The sequence below is a fragment of the Nilaparvata lugens genome, chromosome 2 (assembly GCF_014356525.2).
Source record: "Nilaparvata lugens isolate BPH chromosome 2, ASM1435652v1, whole genome shotgun sequence".
NCBI classification, from domain to species: domain Eukaryota; kingdom Metazoa; phylum Arthropoda; class Insecta; order Hemiptera; family Delphacidae; genus Nilaparvata; species Nilaparvata lugens.
In genome coordinates this window covers 33,045,726-33,072,963 of record NC_052505.1, presented here as the reverse complement: position 1 = coordinate 33,072,963, position 27,238 = coordinate 33,045,726, and the positions used below count along the sequence as shown (strand labels likewise).

At 34.1% G+C, this 27,238-nt stretch overlaps 2 protein-coding genes across 8 annotated transcripts in view; one reads left to right on the top strand and one right to left on the bottom strand.

Moving 5' to 3' along the window:
• Positions 1-1,418: 1,418 nt before the first annotated feature.
• On the bottom strand, positions 1,419-15,722 carry LOC111057232 (F-box/WD repeat-containing protein 9). 3 transcript variants are annotated; one of them, XM_022344665.2, is made up of 8 exons: positions 15,637-15,722; positions 14,876-15,043; positions 13,023-13,360; positions 11,960-12,114; positions 11,200-11,288; positions 5,152-5,274; positions 4,417-4,578; positions 1,419-3,292 (listed from the first exon to the last, which is right to left on the bottom strand). In XM_022344665.2, exons 1-8 carry the CDS (start codon positions 15,643-15,645, stop codon positions 3,209-3,211), a joined length of 1,128 nt encoding a protein of 375 aa, XP_022200357.2. In that variant the 5' UTR covers positions 15,646-15,722; the 3' UTR covers positions 1,419-3,208. The 3 variants fall into 3 exon arrangements, with proteins under 3 accessions (XP_022200357.2, XP_022200356.2, XP_039276989.1); XM_022344664.2 differs by having other exon boundaries at positions 15,391-15,684; XM_039421055.1 differs by having other exon boundaries at positions 14,876-15,063; positions 15,391-15,655.
• A 4,565-nt stretch (positions 15,723-20,287) lies between these two features.
• LOC111057233 (E3 SUMO-protein ligase ZBED1) overlaps positions 20,288-27,238 on the top strand; it is a 29,425-nt gene continuing 22,474 nt past the window's right edge. For 2 of the 5 annotated variants that reach the window (XM_039421051.1, XM_039421050.1), the window contains exons 1-3: positions 20,294-20,454; positions 23,701-23,942; positions 25,045-25,317. In XM_039421051.1, the coding sequence (XP_039276985.1) occupies positions 20,322-20,454; positions 23,701-23,942; positions 25,045-25,317 (648 nt within the window). In that variant the 5' untranslated portion in view covers positions 20,294-20,321. Of the gene's footprint in view, positions 20,539-22,935; positions 23,130-23,700; positions 23,943-25,044; positions 25,318-27,238 lie in introns of all 5 variants that reach the window. The other 3 variants (XM_039421052.1, XM_039421054.1, XM_039421053.1) reach the window with 3 other exon arrangements.

The following is a 27,238-nucleotide window of genomic DNA, read 5'->3' as shown; positions in this document are numbered from 1 at the left end:
TCTAGAATAGAAATGCCCACCGAGTTGGTTGAAGAGGTTGTCATCCTTTCGTAGTCTTTCAAACAGGCATTCAACCAATCCACTTGTCTTAGAGAATTATCATTTTTTCAGAAGGAATATATATTGTAGGGTACTTATAGTATGAATTCATAATCATACATATACTTTTCAATTAATGATTCATTTTTATTAAATACATTATTATTGGATCATGAAGAGTTGGTTTTCCTTTTCACAAATAAAAAATAAAGAATGAGAGTTTAACAATAAGAGAACAAGTATCATTTGAGAATTCCTCTCACAAATTATAAATGAGAATATGTGTTTCACAATACGAGAGCAAGTATTCAATACAATTCTCAATAATTACTGAAAATTCCCCACGCGGTATGCATGCTTTAATATAATTATATTCACCCTTATATTTTGCTGTAGTTTCTAATTAGAGAGATTCAGCCAGAAAACTATTTCCTGATTAAGTATATGGAAGCCATAATTTTTCTGAAAAAAAAGATTCTCCTCCTAATAATAGTTAACAATAGTTAACACTCACACTTCCTCCTACTCCATCACCTCCTTCTTCCCCTTCTTCTTCTTCTTCTTCCCCTTCTTCTTCTTCTTCTTCTTCCTCTTCTTCTCCTTCCTCTTTTTCTTATTCTTCTTCTTCTTCTTCTTCTCCTTCTCCTCCTCTTCCTTCAGCTCCTCCTCCTCCATTTTTATCTTCATTTTATTCATCTCCATCTTATTATTCTTCTGCTATTTCTTCGTGTCTTCTTATTCTTCTTGGAGGAGGAAGAAGAGGAGGAGAAAAAGAAGAAACAAAGAAATAGCAGAAGAAGAATAAAGAGAAGAAGAAGAAAATGAAGATGAGAATGGAGGAGGAAGAGGAAGAGAACGTGAAGAAGATAAAGAGCTGAGAATAATAATAAAATCTTCTTATTTTTCTCATTATTCTTATCATCCTCCTTTTCTTCTCCTTATCATATTAAAGAACTTATCATATCAACAGATTATAGAAAAATAGAAATTATATATATTCATAATTCAGCTCTAGTGTTGTCAGAGCAGAAAGCTACATGTCACAAAGGAATGAAATTGTTTGTCTTTTATAATAGGCCACTAATTGGCCTTTGGTTGTGCTTGCAATAATTATTATTGTTGAGGCTTCCTCAGAAATGAGTTGAAAGCCTGGCAGGCTGCCAGATGCAGCTATAAAAAACCGGATCAAAAGACTGACACTCTCCTTCCATATTCCCATGCCAGCCCACTTTTCTCCTTCCACTCATTTCAAGCCGTTACAAGCGACTGTTGACATGCTTATGCGATCTGGTGGGACAATGCAGAACTAACTTATGCTAACTTATGTGTGATATTATAAATGCACTACGTTGTTATTCTCATTATAGGAGTTTTCTCTGATCCTGTCAACCAGCTGGCAAAAACTCATCTGGTTTGATTTTATTGTTGATGCTGTTGAAGGGGTAAATGATCCCAGGGATCAACACGTGTAGTTTTACCTCAGTTCAACTCATATTGGATACATTAGATCAGTTTTTCAAAAGGAGCTCAAACTGTTACATAAAAAGTACGTAAAACCTTGGCCCTTGCAAAACTAAAAAAATTGATCAGTTTTAGATTTTAGCTGCAGGTCACCTAAACAATAGCAGTTTTGACCGTTTGTGGCTTAACCTCTCGACATTTATTTCGATAGAACATCTATTTCTAGCGAAGGATATTGAAAAAATATGAGTGACATATTTGGGAACGATAGGAGATGATGTACCATGTTGCCATCAAGCGGCCAACCTTCCGCAACATTACCGAACCGGACCATTGCCGGCCGGGTTGGTCTAGTGGTAAGGAGCGTTACAAACTTCGGTCTGCTAGCACCGCCTGCTTTGTGGGTTCGAATCCCAACGATGGCATGGACGTTTGATCATCATCTAATCAATTCACAAACGCGCACTTTCCATTACCAACGCACAAGCAAAAACTCATGTGGGCATCATCCGTAATAAAAAAATAAAATTCAGTTCTCTGAATAAGAATGTGTTTTTCTTTTGCACCGAAGATATTATATTCAAAACGTTCATTCCAAAATGTGAAAGACATCTAGTCACAATACAGTAGTCTAATTTCAATATATCACTTTTTTATTTCAGTATAGAAGTGAGTTATTAATTATTATTGGACTTTATATCTAAGTAATTATTGTATTGCTAAGTTAGAATTTATTATTACAGCAAATAAATTGACAACTATTGATTTGTTAATTTGAATGTTATCGATTCTTAATATCTGGAAGTTTAGTAGAGAGCTACACAGTCAAGAATAGAAACGGCTCAATAAAATTTATTTTTTGACACATTTGGGTGGCAATAATGGCCTAATTATTTGAAACATACTGAAAATCGTATAGTATTGTTTCAAAAAATAACTTGAAAGCTATTAGAGATAGGAAATAGAGCAAAAATGGAAAAAATATATGATTTGAATTGAGAGGCTTCAGAGTTTGAACAGAATAAATCCCATTAAAATTTGGAATAGAATCCAAACTATTCTCAATTTGGATTCAGAAGCCTTCAAATTATTTGGACATTAAATATTTGTTTTTGAGATCATGCAAAATAGTAAAATCAAGTAGGAATCATTCATTAAATTTCATCGTAATTGTTTTGCCATTACTATAATTCAAATGGCATAAAATGGAAGTGGGAGGTCTTGACGATTTTGGAAGATGCCCAAAATTACCCTTTATTTACTCTATGTAGTTCTGAAACCACAAATCATGGAATCCTGTGTGATTACTCAATATATGGCAATTTTTATTGTCTTCTATCGCTTAGTGAATGCATTAAAAACTGTTTGATTGGACTATAAGTAGTAAATTCATACTTTTGTTACGCTTACTCGAATAGTTTTCAAACATATAATAAAGCTTTCCAATTTTAATACTGAGAATTTCTCTACAGAGATTTTATCGACATAGGCAAGCCTCAGCTTATATAAATTTAAATTGAGCCATTATATATATGCAGTTTGACGATTGGCTACTTATATCATATAAGCATATAAGTTCGCAAATTGGTAATATCGCAAAGACCAATTTCATTGCAAGTCATTCTCCCAAGCTCTGAAAGAATTCAAGATTGAAGTGAAGATATCAATCGTTGTTCAAGTGCATCTCATTTTCATCGAAAAGTTTGCTTCATGTATCGAAAGTATCTGTTGTTTTCCATACTTCAACAGATGCTGAACTTCCAATTGCCAGTGTTGAATAGTCATAGTCAATCTGGAATAATTATTGATTGAATTAATTACTGGAATGAATTATAATAACAAACCCCTAAACATAACTATCCTAATGAGGGATTTGATATAAAGTCTTGAGGCATTTCATATGTATGGGAACCTTTCAGTAAGTTGAAGACTGTTGTAGATATAATACTGTAACATTCAGGATAAGTTATTGGTCGAATAATCTACCTTTTGACGTACAACTCAATTACAACCCCTCATTTATTTAAAAATTAAAACTTCAATCAGCCGCTATTTCGGCTACTGATACCATAGAACATTTTCATTTATGTCATATTTCTTGTTTTAAAGAGGCTTTTAAAATGTTGTACCACACAATGGGTGTTTACATTTAAAATATTTGGGTTACAACCATCTAAGCCTTTCCCTTATGAGTGGTTGAAATTCAGTTGTACGTCAAAAGGTAGAGTATTCTATCAATAACTTATCCTGAATGTTACAGTATTATATCTACAACAGTCTCTATCCTAGTGAAGGGTTCCCATAAATAAGACTCACTCTGTATATGAGTTGTGATGTTGATAATGATAGATGATTTTAGAAATAGTTGAATCTACTGTAATATAGTGAGTGATACATAACGATATTATTCACCATTTGTGAAAATTTGAAAGTAGAAATTCTTTACTCACTGCTAGAACTAGAGAACTTCAAGTACTTCTAGAAAACAGTGAGTAAACATTTTCTACTTCCAAGTTTTTTTAAGAAATGCATAACATTCTACTGTGGGAAAAATAATTGATCTGTAGGCCTACATAACGTAGTTAAAGCTAATAAGTTGCCAAGTAATGTTTACATGATGCTAGTACGATAGAAAATAATCTGGTTGATTGTCCTATAGATTGACTGTCAACTGCCTAGTCTAGAATATCCACTATCATCGAGTGATCAAGGCGGTACTAGTTATTGAATAAACCATATATCCCATATAGCAATTGATAGAGGATGAATAAAATATTATTTGAATGCAAATTGTTGGGGATTGAGTCGGTGCAATTACTGACAATATCTTATACATGTCTTCAGATACTGTTGTTGGTGAGAGTAGAATTCCATTCAAGTTTTTCCATAACTTTTCCAATCAAAGAGTATACTTACCGATGTTACTTCACCTGTCACACTGAGCTCGCAAATGAGGTCTAGAGGCTGGGAAGGTTGGAATATCTTGACTGATTTGTCGGTTGAGCCCACTATGATGCACCCGAGCCCATGCCAGATCGACGTCAACTTGGCTTGGCCAGCCGATTCCAAGTGACAACTCTGAAAAACATCATTATCATAGTTCAATGATCTAGGAAGATACATTCGATAATATATGTAAATGTTAGAGGAGAGTAGGTATTGAAAATAAATGTTCGGAGAAGAAAAATTGATGAAAACTGAGTTCCATAGAAATCGTTTTCATTTTCATTGGTTACTTGTAAAATAAGCTTGTGAATGTGATATACATCAATACACTGTCTTATAAAATTAGGCAAAGAGTAATGAAGAATGTTAACATGTATTGGGTCACTCATGACTCAATACAGTCCTCTTATTAAACTGTTTTATGAAGAATTATTTTGATTGCTCAATAATTGAATCAAATAAACTTTAAAATGAAGTGAGATTTTGGAGATATTGTGCATCAGTTTGGAATGTTGAATAAAGACATTGTGAAAGAATATCTTTTGAAATGTAAATACATTCTAGGAAAATTGATGGAACATGTACAAGGTTTTTTATAATTTTATCAGTAACTACGTGTGTGTTATGATTTTTAAACAGATTTCGTTACATTGAACAACACACATGTAACAATATTTTCTAAACACGGAAGTTTGGTATACTCACAACTTTCTTCTCAAAAACTCCATTGTTGGTACTAATAATATGCACATTTGCTCTGGTATCACCAACATAAAGAAGATTGTTGTTGTAGTAAATGCTCAATGGAAACGAATTGTCACAGCTGACCTAAAATATAATCGTACTGATAAATGAGTTGGAATTGGATTAATGATTTAATGAAAGAAAGGAATTGTCTTAGAGATTGCATTTTGCAACAAATAATCCTCCAGTGCAAAGCACAGGTTACCTGCTAGTAGGAAATGAAATAAAATAGAGAGAATGTTCATCTCTCCAACACTGTAATTCTTGCGAGAAAGCTGTTCCAGGATTCCTCACTTAATTTCTATGAAAATTTCATGACATGAAGAATTCTATGAAATGAAAATTTCACCTCCTACATTGAAGCTGCTATAACAATGAGAGGAAAACATGAAATAGTGAAATTATACATCAGATCAAAGAGAACTCAATGCTCCACAAAAGTACCATATGCATTCATTTTTACGATGCATTGTTGGAGAGAGTTATAAGCCCTGAAAGAGCAAAAAATTGGATGATAACCTTTTATTTTAACAATTTAACACTTTCAAGAGAGAATATGTTTACCTTCTTACTATCCTAAACAGAAATGCAGGGTAGAAATTGTCTTCCAAACTTTTCTCTCTATAACTCTTCTACCTTCTTTGACTGGACTAGTTATCGTTGTTCAAAGGTTAGCACTGGACTATTAAGTGGATGAATCGACGCATCAACCCAACCCCCCTTTGCAAACCCTGAGTTGAGAAGGGTAGCAGAGCAGTCAGAAGTGAGTCGTCCGGGAGCCTTACTAGAGTGATAGTCGACAGAAAACATTCCCTAGTGAACATAGCAGACGAGGCGAGACAAGTGAAGAGATCCCCTGCAAGTGAGCGGTGGATCGCAGTTTCACCGACAATTAGCGAGAGTTCGCAGAGGTGTTCATCTACCCCAGCGACGTCGACTGTCGCGAAGGAGTGGATCGGCACCTGAAATTACCAACCCCGGCGGAGTACATCCACCAGCTGCGGAGGTGACGCGGAGACCAGAAAAGAGCCTCCTGATACCTCAAATACACGCCAGATTCCGGGGCGGACTCCGGCCGTACCAACGGACACGACTTGCGGCGGAAGCAGCGGACGTGCAAGTACCGACACATCAGTGCCTACCACATCACAAAGCCCTATCTCTTTACTAATCCTATCCCTACTCAGGTAGCCCTTGGACATAAGGGTCTCTCCCATCCCAAAATCAACCTCTGTTCTGTGGGTAATCCCCTCCGCGGCTCTGCTGGCGGTCAAGGAACGTTCACCGTTTCACCCATGAAGCGACAGGCGAGGTCCAAACAGTCCCACAATAAGCTGCTTAAACTGCCTGCAATGGTGCAAACACGACAGCGGAATCGCGCTGCGATTTCCAGCCCCCTTCCCGAGCCACCCCGTACTCAGACTGAGGCTAGCCAGCCCACAGTAACACAAGGAGATCTAAGAGATCCAGGGTATGGGCTGAAATCTACTCAGACATAAAATAATAAACAGAGCATCCTCAATGTCCAATTAAAATTTAAATGGAATAGATTATTTGATAGATAAAAATAACACAATAACACAACCCTTCTAACCAACCAGAAACCGTAGAAGACACCAAAAATGACAACCCAGCTCACACTTGACAATGAATTCGGTTGCCAATGACTATGCGGTTTGCCAGCAAGCTTCAGTTAGTGAATATTTCATATTCCTCACATCTTCTTCTTCTATATAATAAGAGAGAGTAGGGTTGTGTATGTTCCTTTGTTCGCATCAAAACATGTCAACTTGTGGATTGCATACCGGAAAAACAGGAATGATTTAGATCTTCAAATTTTGCACATAGATTCTAAAAATATCAATCTCGTGCACCTGAAAGCCCAAATTCCAATTTTCGTTCTAGATTTTTCAGAATTGATATTCAAATTTCATTAATGGTACATACGATTTCATAAAAAAATCACCAAATCATAATATACTATATATATTATATAGTCGAAATTAAAAAAGGAACATCTGTTTCTATTATTGCTTTCTACCTGATACCTCTTAACCTCAATAATATTGTTTTGATAATTGATAAATATTTTTAATAATAATGATATTTTTATTATAAATATAATAATAGTATTGTTTTGATAATTAATAAATATTTTCATTCTCACAAACTCTGTATAATTATGGTGAATGTGAAACAGCTTCATAAAAGAAATTATCTCAAAAACATGGATTATTAATTTTTCAGCTAGAACAGTTTTTTGAGACAAAGTGCTAAATAAACGTCTACAGTTTCATCAATGCTGTTTCGGCAATATGAATACGCATGCAGTTAATATGTCTTTGAATGAAGATGTTGATATTTACATAAAGAAATTATTCTCTTCCATTTTTATTTAATTGAAATTCCAAAATTATTCGAGCCCTGATAGAATGACTGACTCACTGTACAGTCAGTCGAAAATTTTAATATTGGAAGGAGGAGCATTTTGGCAAGCTGAGTAAAAAAATAAGGTCATATGCACCTTTTCGTTATATCTTCAAATTAAAAATGAGTATTGTGGGTTGTCAAAACTCCCTCTGAAAGGGAAACTACTCAACTTATTTAATCTTTTAGTAAAATAACAATGATCATCCATCCATCTATCATCTTATGACGAAGATTTTTCACACGTCATGGATTGCACTTGAATGGTTTTGGAAAAGCGTATATAGGTGATAGGATTGTTAAAAGTATGTAGAGGATTGTTTTTCATATTTGAGCTCATTTCCTCCCATTACTCTTCCACTTAGTTATTTTTTAGAAGAGTAGATGGGCAAAAATTTGATTCGAATTACACTTTTGTTGATAGACATTCTGTGATTGGTGTTTGTTCTGATCAAATCAATGTAGATGCTCGATTTGATAAGAATAATTTTACACAACCCTTTTGTAATGAACAGAATAATAGAATTGGAAAAATTAGAATGGGTTTCATTAATATGCAAGGTTTAATAAATAAGGAGGACTTGTTGAATGAGTTTGCTATTGATAACAGTATTGATATTATTTGTGTAAGTGAACATTGGTGTAGAGAGTCTCAACTGTCTTTTTTAAAACTAGATGATTATTTTCTTTGTAATAGTTTTTATAGAACACTTCACATTCGAGGTGGAGTGACAATCTTTATAAAAAATCAGTTAAGGATTTTGACCATTTGAATGTAGATTTTCTTTGTAGGGAGTTGGACTTTGAAGCCATGTGTTATCAATCGTGTTTCCAAATTGATAATTACATCAATTTATAGATCTCCTAATGGTAACAGTAGAGTTTTCTTGGAAGAACTGTTTAACTTCTTGCATGGACTAGCATTTAAAAACTATCATTTATTCGTAGGTGGAGATGTGAACTCGGATTTTGACTTGAATAGAGATAGACGTAGCTCTTTTGAGCTAAAAAACGTATTAAGGCAATTCAACATCACTTTCACAAATGTCGTAAATACAAGAGATAATGCTTGCCTTGATAATATATTTACTAATATTAGGAGTACTGTTGTTTCAAATAAGGTTCTTCCTTTCCTGTACTCGGATCATGAGTTTCTGACCATTGAATCTGTTGAGCTTGCACATAGTAGTAATGTTAAAAAATATAATACCGAATCAAAGCTAGTAAAAACAAGACCTATGACTGCTGATAAAATAGATAAATTTAGAAATTCGTTGTATAGTACTAACTGGTCTGATATATATATAGTAAAAAAGAACCAGCTAATGATTTGTTTTCATATTTCTTTTCTAAATTCTTAAGAATATTGAACTACAACATTCCTGAAAGAGCCTGTAAAGTTTCCTACAATAGAGGCAAGCAGAATAAGAAAAACAGTTGGTACAGTTCACAGTTGGCAGCCCTAAAGCAGCGAATGTTTTTACTAATGAGTCTAAATGATAAGTTCAAAACTGCGGAAACAAAATCTGCTTATATAGAATGTAGAAATAGGTTTAAGAAATCAATAAGAGAAGCAAAAAAATCTATAACACTGAATACATTGAAAAATCAAAAAACAGGTGTCAGACTGCATGGAAAATTATAAACACAGTTGCTGATAATAATGTTAATGCTAGAAAGAGTGTTCCTCTGCATCCAGATGTTCTAAACAATAATTTTGTTCAGTCTCTTAAAGATATTCAAGACCCATTGAATGGACCAGATAAATTGTCATTAGATCTAGAGTCTGTTAAGGGACCCAGTTTGACTGCTAACTTTAATTTCTGTGAAGTGCTCCCTGAACAAGTGTCAGACATTGTCAATGGTTTTAAATCTTCTAATAGCTGTGATATTTATGGCATGTCTGTCAACTTATTAAAGGAGGTGATAGATAGTTTTGTGAAGCCTCTTACTCATTGTCTAAATAAATGCTTAGCGGAAGGAGTATTTCCAGAGGAGCTCAAGAAGTCGAGGGTGGTGCCTATTTACAAAAAGGGTGATAGAGATTTTCCAAGTAGTTATAGACCAATATCTATTGTCACTTTTTGAGTAGTTGAGAAGTTGATATTGTGGTAATTATTCATATTGAATGAAAAAGACTAAGAAATTGTCAAAAAACCACTGATTTATTGATAATTAGAAAGACCGGTTTCGGTTATTACACCGGTTAATAACCGAAACCGGTCTTTCTAATTATCAATAAATCAGTGGTTTTTGACAATTTCTTAGTCTTTTTCATTCAATATCTATTGTACCTGTTCTAGCAAAAATACTTGAAACTATAGAATATAATCAACTGTCTGAACATTTTGAGCGTTTGAATATCATAGCAGCTTCTCAATTTGGCTTTAGAAAAAATAAATCTACTGTAGATGCTCTTCTCAAATTAACTAAGAGTGTATTGCAAGCATTTGAACAGGGAAACTATGCTCTGGCCACCTTCTGCGACATAAGTAAGGGATTCGACTGTGTTGATCATACGATTCTTTTGGAAAAGATGAGCTATTATGGAACAGGTCAGGATGCTCTCAAATTTTTAAAGTCCTACCTAATGAATCATAGTCAACTAGTAACTGTAGGTAGCATCAGCAACAAATCGTCGTTGTTGAAGGTTGAGTCGGGTGTGCCACAAGGCTCGATACTTGGTCCTCTCTTATTTTTGGTTGCGATTAATGACATTTCAGCTTTCGTTAAGACTGATAGAATTTTGTATGCAGATGATACCACTTTCTTTAACCTGAACAGTGATCTGAACATTCTAAGCCAGGAAAGCAAACACACTATGGAAAAAGCATCTCTATGTTTCAATGCAAATAGCTTTGTTCTTAATAACAGTAAAACTGAACAACTTGACTTTAATTTAGAAAGAGGACCTCCAGTGAATAATCCAGCAAGTGTAAACTTTTTAGGGATTCATATGGACTCAAAGCTCACATGGGAGCCACATTTCAAATATATCAGCTCAAAGCTTAGCAGAGTAATTCATTTGCTCAGAAGTCTATCCGGTGTAGTAACTATGAAATATTTAAGAACGGCCTATTTTTTTTATCACCCAAATAATATATCAAAAAATCAGAACTACAATATAAATTGCATGCACCAATGTATAAAGTTACTGGACTAGTATACAGGTGTAAAGTTTAGGAAAATTATGTTTGACGCATCATCACGTCTGAACTACTGGACTGATTTACTTGAAATGCTGCATTTAAATTCTTAATCAACCGAGGATTCTTATAGCCCTATCTTCAATTCTTCTAGATTTCATTACGTCAAGTTTTCAGTTTGACAAGTTTTAAAATAGACCCTTGCGATGCACGGGTTACCTACTAGTATTATAATATTTTCTGCAAGTCGTTATTATAGTGTTAAAAGTTGATGGGACATCTCAGTAAGTGATGGATCAAGAAATTAAATGGATTCGTTTCATCGGAAACTAGACTGTATTTCTTCATAGCATGAGAGAGGAAATTTATTAATCCAGAATACAATATTCAAAAAATACACTTTGAAAAACATTCTTGAACAGAATAACCTACTTACCACGATATTCTCATTTACTGGTTCACGTGTCCGTAAGTCCCAAACTGCTATTGATTTGTCTTCACTGGCAGATACAAGATAGTTATCCCCTGAAATAAATTTAAATTATTTTTTATATATCGAACTTGATATTAATTTTTCAATTTGAATGATCTATTTGAAATTAAAATGCAAAAGCAAAATGAATATATGGTGTTGAAAATCCACGTTTATCTCTACAAGAGATATATTATAAGTAATACAAGTTATATTATCACATGTTATGATAAATACATTTTATTAATAAATGAGAATATGGTGCTTGAACAGAATTTTAATTTACATTTTGGAATAAAATACCTAATTAAACATTGCAAATGTGAAGATAAGCTTGATAATTAGATTTACTTGCAGCAAACCAATTAAGTACAGAATGTGCAGAGTATAGTATGGAATGTTCACTTTTATGTTTAGGGTTACTTGTATGTACTTAAAAAATTAAAATCAATGTAAAGAGGGTACTTTGATTTCTAATTTAATTTATATTGTGTATATGTAGTTCAAATCATGTTAGATGTTCGACTCTAATGTGTAGAGGACATTCTACAGAAAATAATTGAAACTCTTGAAAAAAACACTGAGTTCTCATTATTGAATTTTTCTCGCAAAATTAAAATCAATTGGAGATATCATATTTCAATAAATATAAAATACACTAACAACTATTTCATGTCAATTTAGTTAAATTTCATTGTATAAATCTAGCTGCAAATGTACATACCAACCAATGCAAGACCTGTGACAGCTGCTCGATGAGGATTGTATGAAAAGATTGGTTCCTTCTGCCGAGGATCGAATGCTACAACTTCTGGTTTAAATAGTCCACCTACTAAAAGCCCTTCCCTGCACACGATTGAAAGCACTGCAGCTGAGCATCTGTAATTGAAATTCATCAGTTATCAAAAAATAATTGAATACGTTGAAAAATAACCTGTATAAACAAACTACTTTTGATTGACATATTAATGATTTTACAATAAATGCTGCTGATGACCTTCAAGTGTGCGCCTAATCTAGAGTTATTTTCTAACAAATATTGTACGATATTGTATCGCCAGCCAAAAATGTACCGTTTCATAATAAACAGGTTGGACTGAAGGAAAACCTGATCGTTAATGCCAATCGCACTAAGTTATGGATGTGCAGGCAAAAAGCGCTGTACAGGTGATCGGAGAAGATACATTTGTGCTGATGAGTACATCTGACCACTTGTGTGAGCCATACTGTGAACCTGTCCCGAGTTGCCTTAGATGTCTGCAAATTTGACTATAGATCTACGTTTTGTTGTGTTTACTTTATTGCATTTGTGAATCACGAGTGAAATTCAAACACACTCTATGCCGTTCTTAGATATCAGTACAATCGCTTCGTACTGTCAACTCTCCATGTTCTTGAATGCTCAATAGTTACAACTGTGAAAATACGATAAAAATTGGCGTTTGTGTGTTCTTGCAGGTCAGGTGCACTTTACCTGTAAGTTTAAAATTTTTCAGGGAAATTATAATATTTTTCACTAGAGTCCAGCCATCTATTCAGCAATATTGTGATGTATTATCTGGTCTAGATAACATACTCCAACATGTAGTGATAAATGTTGAAAGAAGATTACAGCTGAAATTCATTTTGTGAGTGGATGCCGTCAAAGAGTTACGTTAGTGACTGCAAATGAGACAAACTGGCTATATATACTGGAATATATTTTTCAATTCCAAATTATATACCAATAAATAATTTATTTCAAGAGTAGGATATTGAAAAATGGCAAAATATCACTTCAAACTTACTTATAAGAATTAATTTCGCGAAGATTGTCGGTTAGATCGCGCATGCTGATGGACGAGTCCCAGGAGCAAGAGTAGAGCTTATCGTTGTCAATTGCCAGATCCCATATCCAACCCGCATGCGCCAAAATAATTGACGTTTGTAGTTGGCGAGAATCGACATCCCACACTTGCAAGTCTCGGTTCCGTGATCCCGAAATGACGCGCTTGCCCCTGTCGATCAGCTTCACGGCGTCTATACACGAATCGACGCTCCACGATATTTTGCTCATTTTGTCGCGCTCTCTCTTCCATAGCTGCAGTTCGCTTTCAATCTGATAGCACAGTTCTAACCAATCAGGCTGCAAATAGAATGGAAACCAACTGAAAACATCTTTATCCAGGAATCAATACTACCAAAACTATCAATCCAATGAATAATCGAAGATCAGAAAATTTTCCATCCTATAATCAAATATTGATGAAAATTGAATGGATGGTAAGAAATATTCGCAGTACAAAAGAAAGCAAGATTTTTGTCAACATCTGAATAGATTTTCGTTATTATCGAAATTATGGATGATAATTAACTCAACTTTGGATTTTCGTTTTTTACGTCATACATAAAGTTTCACGTCATTTTTTTAATCATAAATCATTAATGTATGATTAATGATTATAATAATTACTTCATTGTATTTGCACTTTAATGTACATAACTGTACAAATGATTATATGATTTTGATGCTCGTAACTGTCAGTTAACAAAGATGGTCTAAGCAACTACTCTTTCAACTGGAGAACCAAAATCCTGATTAAATACTGCTGAACAACTTTGACAGCAAAGACAGTAATTTTGCTTTGAGTATCTCAGAGTTGCAATACTCGCATTATTGTAAATAATTTCGTAGTAAGCCTACCAAGAGCTCTCATTTTTTTCCAAATACTACTTCAATCTAAGAAATTTAATAAAACTTCTATAGTGAGGTCCACGTTATAATGACATGGGAGAAAGATAGGAGAACAGCGTTGCCGATTCTCTGCCTTGCCCCTGCCTTCTATTAGAATACGAACTGTTACCGGTATATATCTTGTGGAATGGAAAGCGTTGCCGAATCTCTGCCTTGCCCCTGCCTTTTATTAGAATACGAGCTGTTACCGGTACATATATCTTGTGGAGTTTTAATTGTTCATTCTTGTTAAAAATTATCAATTTCATTTCATTCGTCAAGATTTTTTTAAATTACGGATGTTGCCCACATGAGCTTTTTTCTTGTGCGTGGGTAATGGGAAGTGCGAGGGTGAGTTATAAGATGATCAAACGTCCATGTCTAATCGATGGTATTCGGCGGGATTCCAACCCGCGGCCAGGTAGCACTAGCAGACTCAAGGGTGCAAGATCTTGGTCAACTCGACTATCTGGCCGGCATAATATATTTTTTAATGATTCCATAGCATTTTTATAATTGAGATTAAATATTTTGATTTTAATTAATTACATTCCTACATTGTTGAAAATGTTGCAGAGGTAGAAAAGGTAAAGCTATCTGCTATGTCGAGTGAAATACAAAGATAGAAACACCAATGTTAATAAAATATCGTACTGCCATCATAATGTGAACCTCACTGTACAAACTTACAGCATTTCCTCAAACTCTATACGGTACATGACTTTGAAAGCTGAGAAATCTTATTGATGCAATATATCAGCTTTATTTATATAGGAATGTTATATATAAACCGTATTCATAGTTGGAGAATTATTAACTATTCAGTTACATTATTGCAAGTAATGAAATGAGTTAACTATTGGAAATGTACTTAAACTTTGCCAGAAAAATTAAAATACGAGAAGCTATAGTTATTAAATAACTGACCTCATCATCCACGTAATCTACAGCTGGTAACATATTCGGGCATCTTTCTCTCAAACGACATTTCCATGCAGTATCACTCGACAGAACTTCATAGAATCTAGTGCAGACATACCGGAGACAATCAGCAACGTGCTTTGCATCAATAAAGGAGCAAATGTATAGAAATATCTGGAAACAATAAAGCAAATCTATACAATAATAATCAGCTTTACAAGTTTGCAACTTACTGACAGTTTAGTGTCTTCACTCGCTACCTCATTGACAGAAGCCTGCACCTCATTACTTCAATCCCAATTAAAACCAAACTAATTTTTTTGTTACACCTGAATATATTTACAATAAAAAATAATATGTAAAAAGGTTTACCATCGTTTGTTAATGGTGTTTGCAAAATAGCAGTTAACTCTTAAGCAATATGAGATTGATACATTTTATTCTACTTTATGTAAATTACATTATTGAGACACATAATATATTATAGAATATTGTCATTCAAGACAATAATATATACTCACTTCCGTTGGAATTGTATCAAGAGACACACGAAATTCTTCCTCCATTACCAAACAATTAAACAATCAATGACCTCAATTGTACATAAAAGGAAATTTTCACATTTTTTGACTTCTACTTTCTATGACTCATCAGTATGTGTCTCATAGCTGTTTTTTACTGTGGGAATGGAAGTTGAGGAGTAAATAAAGTAGTTGAAATAAAAATTTGACAATGAAAACATAAAATCATATTTTTTAGAAATTTACCAAATTCATTTCATCTTTTGTTGGTTAGGTTTTTGACATTTCAGCACCATATGTTTCTTCACAGTTAAAGCAGCTGTTCACATGTCTAAAAACTGTGCATAATTATACAATAATTTCATCATATCTGAATTGAATATAATATTATTATTATTTCTCATTCAAATTAATCGATCTATTTTTGTGTGAGTGAGAAAAGTTCAATAATTTTTCTATATTATTTTATTACTTATAGCATGATATAAGGCTACACTTTGCAGAATTCAAATTAGAGAACTTTTCTCAAGCTGATTCTTCACAACGAAAACAAAAATTGCTTGATCTGAGAGCAGGATGTAATAAGTTGTTTGATAAGTATACAAAGGTGAATATTATTTTGTTGGGTTTTTAACCAACAAATAAGTAAATTAATCCACTATAGTGAGGTTCAGAGTGTGATAATGACAATATTCAATAGACATTGTTGCTATCCTTGTCTATCATTTAATAATTTTCCAGCTCTGCAACATGACAAGATCATTTTTTAACAATGTATAAATATATTCAATTAACAAAATACTTGATTTTAATCATTCAAATTATTATTCAATAATCAGATATACTTGTATCTGCTTTCCTCTATGGAAGGATGGATTACAGAATCGATAGTATTTACTTCTTATGCCAACTCAAGGTGTGATGTGGACCATGCTGATGTCTCAGGTCTGTGACTAATTTCTGATAATTTATAACACTTCACATAATGATAGTATATTTTATCAATTTATTATTAATTCTACATTGTTGAAATACGATCTGGCAACAGAGCTAAGCGAGAAAGAGATAGTGCTATTCGCTTTATGAATGAAAGACAAGGAATAAGAATATTTATTTTCCATCAAATACAACACTATAATACCATTGCTAATCAAACACTTCCATAATGACGTGGACCTCAATATAGGATGGATGTGTCTGGGTTTGACACTGGTGTACGTATACTGACAGCTTCTCATTTGAGAAAATGAGTGCCTGTAAAGGGCCCCTACACACCTACGGATTTGGCCTGGCTCGGCTCGGGCGAAATCCGTGAGTGTGTGCACAGAGAAGAGAAATCTCCTATAGTGAGGTCCACGTTATAACGGTAGAGGATGAAGATGGGAGAATAGCAATGCCGATTCTCTGCATTGATTAATAATATTTCTACACTGTCAAAAACATAATTGGCATCGTTGTGGACCTAGAAAAGGATAGTACCACCGGCTTTGTCGAATGACAAATACTGTCATTATAACGTGGACCTCACTATAGGCCTACTTTGTGGTGTCACAAAGTAGAAGGAATATTCTACTCTTTCTTCTCTGTGGTGATGTATAGGCGATTTTCTTCAGAGCTGAGCCAGGCCAAAATCCGTCCAGGGCTACTGGCACGGCTCGGCTCCTGAGAAATCCATGAGTGTGTAGGCTTTTCCAGCCGGGCGCGTGTGGTTACCAAAAATCTAAATCACCTAAAAATCGAGATAAATATTGATTTCAGATACGGAATCAGTGCCCTCGAATTAATAAAATGGTTCGCGGTAATTCTAAAATAGTTGAAAATAAAAACTCTGTGAGTACTTTAATGTTATCAATGAAGAATTCTATTTCTATGAAGAATTTGGTAGAACCTATAGCAAGAAAGTACTAGTGATGTACAATATTAATTGTACAAAATTTCAGTGTTTCCCCAAAATTTTTATTATCTGTAAAATAAACATATTTCAATTTTTTATTCAATAGAATTGAACTTAATTTTTGTATTATTATTGTCTACTTGTATGGAAATTTAATTAATTTGTGGAAGCCGAAATCAAATCACAATTTTTTTCTCTATTTTTACAGGATAATATTGAGTATGACAAACTTTTTCAATTAATGAATTGTCATAGTATTTGAAATCAATGAATAAATATGTAAACCTATAAATATATCATGAATATTCAACACATGGCTGGCGTGAACACAGTGAAAGGTTCAATTCTCTATATTGCTACACTGTGTGATTTAAGAGTTAGTGTGTTTGTGTGAGAGAGAGAAAGCATGAGGAAGAAAGAGAGAGAGTGTGTGTACATACATACAGACATAATAATAAGGAGGAAATGGAAGTGAAAATGGTCAGAGTTGAATTCACAGAGCCCATGCATGTGTTCTCACCCTTCAGAAACCCTTGTTCTTTTAATTGTTGTTGATTCTTATTCAGCCTGAAGCAATGTACTCTGGTATTTTTTCCTCTTTTTTGTCTCAAGTCGTTGTCTCAATATTTATAATAATAATGATTATTTTTATTATAAATATAATAATAGTATTGCTTTGATAATTAATAAAAATTTCATTTTCACAAACTCTGTATAATAATATGGTGAATGTGAAACAGCTGCATCAAAGAAATTATCTCAAAAACATAGTTTTGAAACTTCGTTTTCCTGAAGCAATGTTTAGGCCTACACGTGGCATGGATTATTAATTTTTCAGCTGGAACAGTTTTTTGAGACAAAGTGCTAAATAAACGTCTACAGTTTCCTCAATGCTGTATGAGCAATATGAAAACGCATGCAGTTAATATGTCTTTGAATAAAGGTGGTGTTGATATTTACATAAATAAATTATTCTCTTTCATTTTTATTAAATTCAAATTTCAAAATTATTCGAGCCCTGATAGAATGACTGACTCACTGTACATCAATATATCAAACCTTTCAAAATGTATTCTCATTCATTTCCTTTGTTGTAGTATAGAAGATGATAGATAGATGGATATATCATCCACCTATCTATCATCTTTGATACTATAATAAAGGAAAAAACTGGCTTGAACACGTAATACACGTGTAGAGGATAGGAAAATTATGTTTGATGCATCATCACATCTGAACTACAGGACTGATTTACTTGAAATGCTGCTTATAAATTCTTAACCAACCGAGGATTCTTATAGGCCTATTTTCAATAATTCTTCTATATTTCATTACGTCAAGTTTTAAAATAGACCCTTGCAAAGCATGGGTTACCTGCTAGTAAGAAATAGACAAATGAATAAGAAAACAGTTTTTTCAAAGTTAAAAATTAAAAAAAATCAAGTTTTAAAATGTTCATGTTTAGACCTGAACTTTTAAATGTTTAAAAAACTTCTAAAAACTTTGTCTTCCCTTTGTGAGCAGAAAAGCTATTATCTTATTTATCTAGTAAATTTTTACTATTTTTACTATGATAATGGAAAGCTATATTAAAAACAGCCATAACTCACTTGTTTTCGAAAATGGGATTCATGCTTTAAAGAATTTTGAGTCGCTGAATCTAAATCTGAAATCAAAATTCCTCTATCTCCATTATTGGACAATTTAGATTTCCTTGGAGTTGGAGAGGATAGCCTTGAAAAGTACAGCAGTACTTGCATTGATCACAAGTTAGTTGACCGAGCGAAGTTAGGTCTAAGTTTCAAGTCGACGGATTTGCATTTCTCTTTATGCTTATATGCTTATGTTTTTGTTTATATTTATGTTTTACATTTACAGCGAAATGCAGCAATAGATGAAATTCATGAAATTTGACAGGTACCGTATGTTCCTTTTTGAATTTCGTGTCGATGTATATATACAGTTTTTTTTTGAAATTTTGCATTTCAAGGATAATATAAAAGGAAAAGGAGTCTCCTTTGAACACCTTTTACTGTAAAAATCAGACTTCTGAATTATTCATCATAAATCAGCTGTCTAGTGGACTATAATACTACCCATTCATAAACATCGAACATCTTGGAAGTGTATCTTTCCATCAACGTTAGTAGACAGTTGTCTACTAACTTTGTCTTTCCATAAGCTGAGGCCATGATTCTTGTATGGAGTTTGGAGTTATTGATAGAAAACATTTTTATTTTTTAATTTGATGATTGAAATTGCAAAAAAAATGGAAAAGAAATTGATTTCCAAAATCATGAAAAGTGAGAAATGAAGTTTGTAGGTCAGCATTAAGGTAGTTTATTTTGTTATTTTCAACACACCAATTTTTCGCCAACATGACAACACAGAATGTTCTCTGATGGGTTGATTGGATTGGCGTCGCCAGACCTGACAACAGCGCTCACACTCACATTCCGGGACGACACGTCATGGCACGATAGGACAGAAAGCTCTATGTTTATTTAGGATTTTCTCTATACATTTTAAATTGATGAATTATTTGATAATTTTTGAGAAAACATAACAACAGGTCAATGTAACTTGCTGAGTGCGAGGTCTACTGTTCACAGAACTGCTAGTGTGTAGTGATTTTGCAAGGAGCTGTCCAAGGACACAGTCCAATTTACCGCAGGTCACCACAGGCCAAATCCGTAAGTGTGTAGGTCCCTCAACACTGTATATGGGTATGTGTTCAAAAACATTGTATAACGGTCAAACTTCATGAAGGAAAGTTTATCAATTCCCTTTTGTTGTTCTGAGATTAAATGCTTTGAGAAAAGATTTCAGGTAATGTTACTTATTCATCAATTATCGATTTTCTCCAATAAAATTTTGAAAAGTATTTTGATTCATCATATTTTATTCACAAAATAGGAAAATTTACTAGGAGGAATAATTGTTGTCAAAAAATTGTGTTTTCAAGTTTTCAATCGATATCCTTGAAGCTGTCGAGGATTGGATTGGAAGTATCCTGTTGCTGTTCACATCACAGTTGATGTTTGATGATCAATTTCTGTTGTTGATCAAGCAAACCAAATCCGATATTATACGAACAAAGTTGATCAGTGATATAAATGTCGATAATAGTTTATCAAAAAACAACTTGAATCTTGAATACCGCGTTACCGGTAAGAATTGCAATTTTGAATTTTGAGATCATTTTTTTGTGATTGCAATTCCAACAGAACAGAAAATGTCGGGTGGAAGAGCTAGTGAGTATAAACATCTTTGTAATGTCCTACTCAAATCATATTTTAGATGGGATGGAAAATCATCATTGATGAATATTACGGTATTCATTTCATAATAAAAATTGGGAAACGATTTCTCAGTTTATTATAATTATTTTCTTGTTTATATGCCATTCATCAACTTCATAATAATGCGTAGTTATTGAAATTCAAAGAAAAAATAATTTGTCATTTTTATTTTGTGTGGTTATTTTAAGAATGAGCGATTTACAGATAGCATATAGCTTTAATTTATTACATGTTTTTGAATTTACTGTTTTTCTTCATTAATTCAGTTTTCTCCATCCATGACCAGCACTTGCTGGATAGGTTGCGTCATTTGGTTTAAAACACAAAATCGAGATGGGTGACAGTTAAAGTGAACTTGAAAACTCTGTATTGCCTTCTAATTTAGGGAGTAAAGCGGCAGGTTCACAAGCTTTGCCCGAAGTACCCTCTCAAATATCTTCACTTCCTGCACACGGAGACTCACTGGCATCCTGTTCAATATTTTTAGTGCACTGACAGGAAAACAACTTTGTGACCGTGTGAGTCTTACATGAGGTAGATCAATGTCAGCCCGTTGTCTTGTATCGTGATTGTGCACCTGTCCTCTTTGAAGATAGTTGTGTTGTCCTCTTCTCAACAGTGACAGGGAGCTGTACAGATACTGAATGTAAACTGTCATAGTCTTCAGTCTCCTGAAGATCGGAGCACAATGTTCAAGGCGATGAGAAGCAGTGATGATCCATCCGATCTTGTTGCGGTACAATATACAATAATTGCGGCCAAAGTCAAGTTTATTTGACTGCTTTAATTTTTCTTAGCAACAGATTATAATAATGATGTATTATTATATGGGAGTGTAGGCCTATTTGTAGTTTTAGTTATATAAAAATACAATAGTAATAATATTAGTGAAAACAAGATAGATAACCAACAACGAATTCCTGCTCAAATTTAACATGATATTTCACAACATATTCCATGAAATTAATAAATTGAATTACAGAATTAGTTTTTTTGGCTGGAATAGTACTGCGTGGAGTATTTACAAGAACTCAAACCCAAACCCGATTAGAATAGAAACCCGATAGAATAAGGTTGCAGGTTCTCAAATCTGTGGTGCTTGGGTGAAAACGGATTTATCCCTGTTTTAGGAAATGCCGCCGCCTGGAAACAATTGAAGCATTCACAGTGCTCATGGCAACTCGTGTATTGTTGCAAATAATTACAATGTTGTTAACGGAGCAACAAACACACGTACATTAGTATGAATTCGATTGAATATCAGTCAATATGCGGCTGAATGTCGTGATAAATTGGGAATTGCATAGATTTCAACGGGGCGGGAATTTAACAGATGTTATAAAAATATTTTGTTTTTTACTTATTGTACAGTAAATGGCGACCTTTTTACTTCACATTTATGACCATTGAATTGAGAAATTGATTTTTCTTGAAGAGTTAGTCACTTACTGGAATCTTACCGTTTCACTGAAAGAACCTCTATAATGACGCCATGAATCTCATAAGAGTTTGTGAAGGATGTAAAAAGGTATTAAGAATTCAAGATACTCTAATGATAAAGCCTCCCCACACGGCCGGAACATTCATTCCGTTCTTGCCTGGCTTAGTGTAAAAACATCCTTAAGCTAGCTCCGCAGTGCAGGCTGGATGCTTGTCTGACTCGAACTAGGCGCTGAGACAGCAAATAATAGCAGCGTTGGTGGGAATGCGAGCGGCCGCAGTAACATCTTCCACCCAGCGATGGTCGGCGTAGTTCCGCCTAGCGGATAGACGAAAGATCAATCCAGTCGGTTATTTGATCCCTCCAGCCAGGCTCAGCCAACCAGCCGAGACAATAGAAACAATGGAGTGACGGTCTTATTCGCGTCTATTCTCACGATTATTTTGATTTTTGTGTTACCTATAATCAATAATAACTCCAGTCACCAGTAAAAAGTTTCCAGAAACGTGTTGTACTACCATATTAATGACTTTTCATGATGATTTCTAATTATTTAAAAATATTGTTGACATTCTGAGCCTTCAGGCTAAACTTGGGGTCGCTGAGAACGAATCTGCAATCAGAATTTCTCTATCACGAAAAATAACGAAAAACCCAGCTGTTGATCTTCCGGCAACCGTTAACAGTCATCCTGCAATCCTCAAATGACAACAACGCCAAGCTGTGAGAAACCATCCTGCACTGCGGCGCTAGGTTTATGGTCTCAGTCCGTGAATATTTTCTTAACTGAAATATAATATGTTTCTTTGTACCTTATACTTTCAATTTAGGAAGTTACATAATTTAATTTTGCCATTATTTATCTCTTTTTTCACTTCTTTTGAAAAAAATATACAAAACTATGATAGGGTATCGCTGCTGACTGGGACTTGGCCGCATCAATCAGTGCAGCAGAGAGCAGACCGCATCAAAGATAGTGAAGAACTGCTGGTGGCCGAATTGATACACATATCGATTGACGCAAATCCACGTGACACCCACTGAGCAAGGGATGATAGATGAAAATCCACGATGAAATGTGCCAATCTCTCAGAGACAAACGGCAAGTCCGGTCTAAGACACCGATGATTTCGTGTTTAATTTATTTGATTAGGCCACTTTGGTTCGCTAACATGAAATTAACGTTTTTAATAAACATCTTTGTGCTCAGTTATTTGAAGAAAATATAGGTCTACTCTGGTAAATCCTGATCACACACCACATAGTCACTAAAATCACCCTTGAATGCATCAAGGGTCTATAAGATTGTTTGCCATCTCTGAAAATATCAATTTTATATAATTTAGTTCACATTATGTTGGTTACAATACCAACGTGTCTGTATTACCAATTGCAACTAAAATAAGCAAGGTTTACTTGGGATTTACTTAGGGGGGACTACTTGTATATACAAAAAAAATCTGAACACACTTTTAATACTACTTATTCTAACACTAAAAGTGTGAAAAGTGCTATGATTTTTAATTTTAATCCTAAAGTTAGCAATATATTGGTTTAAATTTATTAAGATACTGGTGCATGCAGCAGGATGGCATCTAGTAAGGTCACTTACTAAATATGATATTATGATATAAGTTGGTAATTTTATCTCATGCTTTTTAATTTTATTCCAGATGATAAAACAAGGATAATGTATTCAAAACATACAGAAGAAAAGCACACATTCGTGTATAAAAAGTTGGTGGTGCCAACAACAAAGCGAAGTATCTACTGGAAATGCTTTGGATTTCCGGCTAATGAAGAAGGTGAGATTCTCACCAAGGTAAAGATAATCTGTCTGCTGTGCAAGGCTGTCATCACCTACAATGGAAACACCAGTAATCTTCGTATGCATCTGCAGAGCAAGCATATGCAGGTAAGGATCAATTGAATTGTTGAAACTTTTGTTATGATATTTTGAAGAACTAATTGCTGGTTGCACAAAAGCCGGTTAAATTTTATTCGTGATTAATTCCACGAGAACAAATCAGAGAAGCCGTCTTGTAGAAAAGGCCTTCTCTGATTGGTTCTCGTGAAATTAATCACGGTAATAAAATTTAACCGGCTTTTGTGCAACCAGCACTAAATAATTTCAAACTCTCTTTAATTATTCAATGGAATTAGCTTTGTTCAATTTACAACTCGTAAGCTCGGTTGCACAAAAGCCTGTTACATTTTAATCTAATTAAATGCCACGAGAACCAATCAGAGAAGACTTCTTTTTGATAAACCCTCTCTGGCACCCTCACGATCAAGATTTAACAGGCTTTTGTGCAAACGAGACTTGAGAATTTTAAAAATCACTAACCAGATGTAAAGTACCAAGTTATATAATTTACCTACTTGACATTAAAAAAGACATTTCAACTCACGACTTAAAATTAGAACTTGAATGAAGCCTTCACTTGTATTCAAACCGATCGTCTCTTAATTATTGTGCTTTATGAATGAATATCACTGAAACATCAGACCCATATTGATGCAGTAGGCTATAGTCTACGTATGTGCTACTATACGTATGTCTCGGAGGAAAGAATAATTATTTTTATAACTTATAAAGTTAAGTTTAATGAATTAAATTTTATTTGGGCTCCTAACAAGTTGTGAAAATGTTTATCCAACCGTTCCAATATTTACTAAACACGATCTTTGTTAATTCCTTTTTCAAATTACCCTTCAAAATCCTTGAAATTTGATATTAATAGATAATAACGATATCTTTCTTGTACTTTTAAAACGGAATAGGAGTTTATTTGATTTAAATAATAACTTATAACTATCACTCATCATCTCCACATGGTAACAGTTATTAGCTGTTATTTACAAAAATTAAGTCTGCTATGCCGTTTCAAAAGTATTAAAGAGTAATAGTTGACAAGCAGTACGTAATGGAAAGTGAAATTGATGAGTAAACTACGTAAAAAACTTTGATATAACTTTGAAAAATTGTTATCTTCGATCACTATTTTTTCGATCAGGAGCTGAACGAGTTAGAAGCTTCATCGCCACCCAAAAAGCCAAGAGTTGAACCCAAACCGAAACCCGGCAAGAAGAAAATTTCTAATATGTACACGACAGACATAGATGGCGCCCTCCAGGTGGATGCCAACATGCACATCATATCGGACCCTAGCGCTGTTCTTGAGGAGGCTGACTCCGCTTCAAATCTGCGCGTTGTTCTCAAGGACTCGGGCGATAGCGACAACATCGCTTTCCTCATGTCTTCGGAGGACGACAACCATTTTGGCCACGTCAGTGTTTATCAAATATATGACAAACAATGCTATAGTGAGGTCCGATTAACATTGGTTTTGCTTTCCTTGTCTATCATTCGACAAAGACGATAGCGCTATCCTTTTCTAGCTCCGCAATGTTGCCAGATCAATTTTTAACAAGGTAGAAATATAATTAATTATCAAAATATTCATCTCAAATGTATAATTTAATCATTCAAAAATATATTCTTTTTACGAATAAAATATAATTTATTATATTAAACAATAATAATATTAATAAAGCTAATATTAAATGAGGTATACCGGTATCAGCACCGGTACCGGCACCCGTATCAGGTATACCGGTATATAGAAGGCACTGGCAGGGTGAGAATTGGCAACGATGTTCTCCTATCTTTCTCCCCTGCCATTAAAACGTGGACCTCACTATAGTCGTATTTTCAAAGAATTTTGTTAGCTGTGGGATTTGATTCTTCATAAATGATTATGTTAATTACCTTCATAAACGACATAAGTCGAAGCTTCCTTTACTATTTATTAGCTTCCGCTACTATTTATTATGGAACTTTATTTAGAACAAGTGTCTTACTTTTTTGTGGAAGCATAGGTTTCTAGATATAATGTTGATATGAAATCACATTTATAAAATCATGTAACTTACAGTAGACTATAATTATTATTCTTAACAACAGTGTTTTATGGTCTATTTCAATTCTCAATTTGTATGTATATCTACCACAGTATCGAATGAAACTGTTTATCCACTTCATGGTAGAGGCTATAATTTTATTAATTTATTAACGACAATTACAAAAATTGACACCACATTATGAAATTATACTACATAATATAAAAATTATGCTTACCTATAAAACTACTTCAATCTGTAATCCAACGTGAATATTTATTGATTCTTCAAAAATAATTTACTTGGTATTTATCTATATTTCATCAATTAATCAAAAAATTGAAAAGCTTTTCATCACTTATAAGTACAAGGCGCGCCAGAGAAACTTACTTCTTTGAAAAAATTCCCGCGCGGTGAATTGGTCGTGTAGAGGTGCAGGAGGGGGCGCATCTGGAGGGAGAAGTTCCCAAGTTTATCCTCCCTTAAGTAAGTAGCCATCATGCTGGTCTAGAGAGCAGCGGGCCTTCGCAAATGAGAGCTTTTTTTCTAATGGTCGATCACTTGTTATTGTTGCTACGCAACGTGTCTTCCGCGCTCGATTTGAAATAACTCCTCCCAGACTCACTCGTTCCTGGCCGCGGTTAAATCCCTGGTTTATGTCGATCGACCACGGACCATATCACACCTCAAGAATAACATTCGCGACGCTATTGCAAACATACCGATTGATATACTGCAACGAGTGGGTACAAAAATCGACTTCATCAGTGTATGTGCAATGGGGGTCGCCATTGATCTGATGCTATTTTCAAGACTGCATGAAAAAACAATGGGGATATTGTATTCTCATACAGAAAAAGATTAAAACAATAACCAAAGTACTTTTGTTTTGATTGACCTTTCAAATAAGTAAGTTTCTATGGCGCACCTTGTACTTTAATTGCTGTAGATTTTTCAGTCAGGAGAAAAAGATGGACTACCCTTACGGCAACTCAACACTGCTTGCAGCGATTTTAATCAAAGCTACACAGTTGAGACGATATTGTCTGAATTTCTAATTTATCATTAGATTTGAACAATATTTTCACCTTTACTTCTACGCAGAACAATCGATTTCTATATTTGAGCTGAATGTCAGTCATTGAATTATTTATCACTAAGTTTGAACTGGTCTATCACCTTCACATCTACACGGAACACATTAGTTCTAAAAGTGTTGTACATGAATTTAAAAAATCGATCCATTTGTGTTAGTTGTTTTATGAGTCAGTTCTATATTTATTGTGAATTTTTTTTATTGTAATTTGA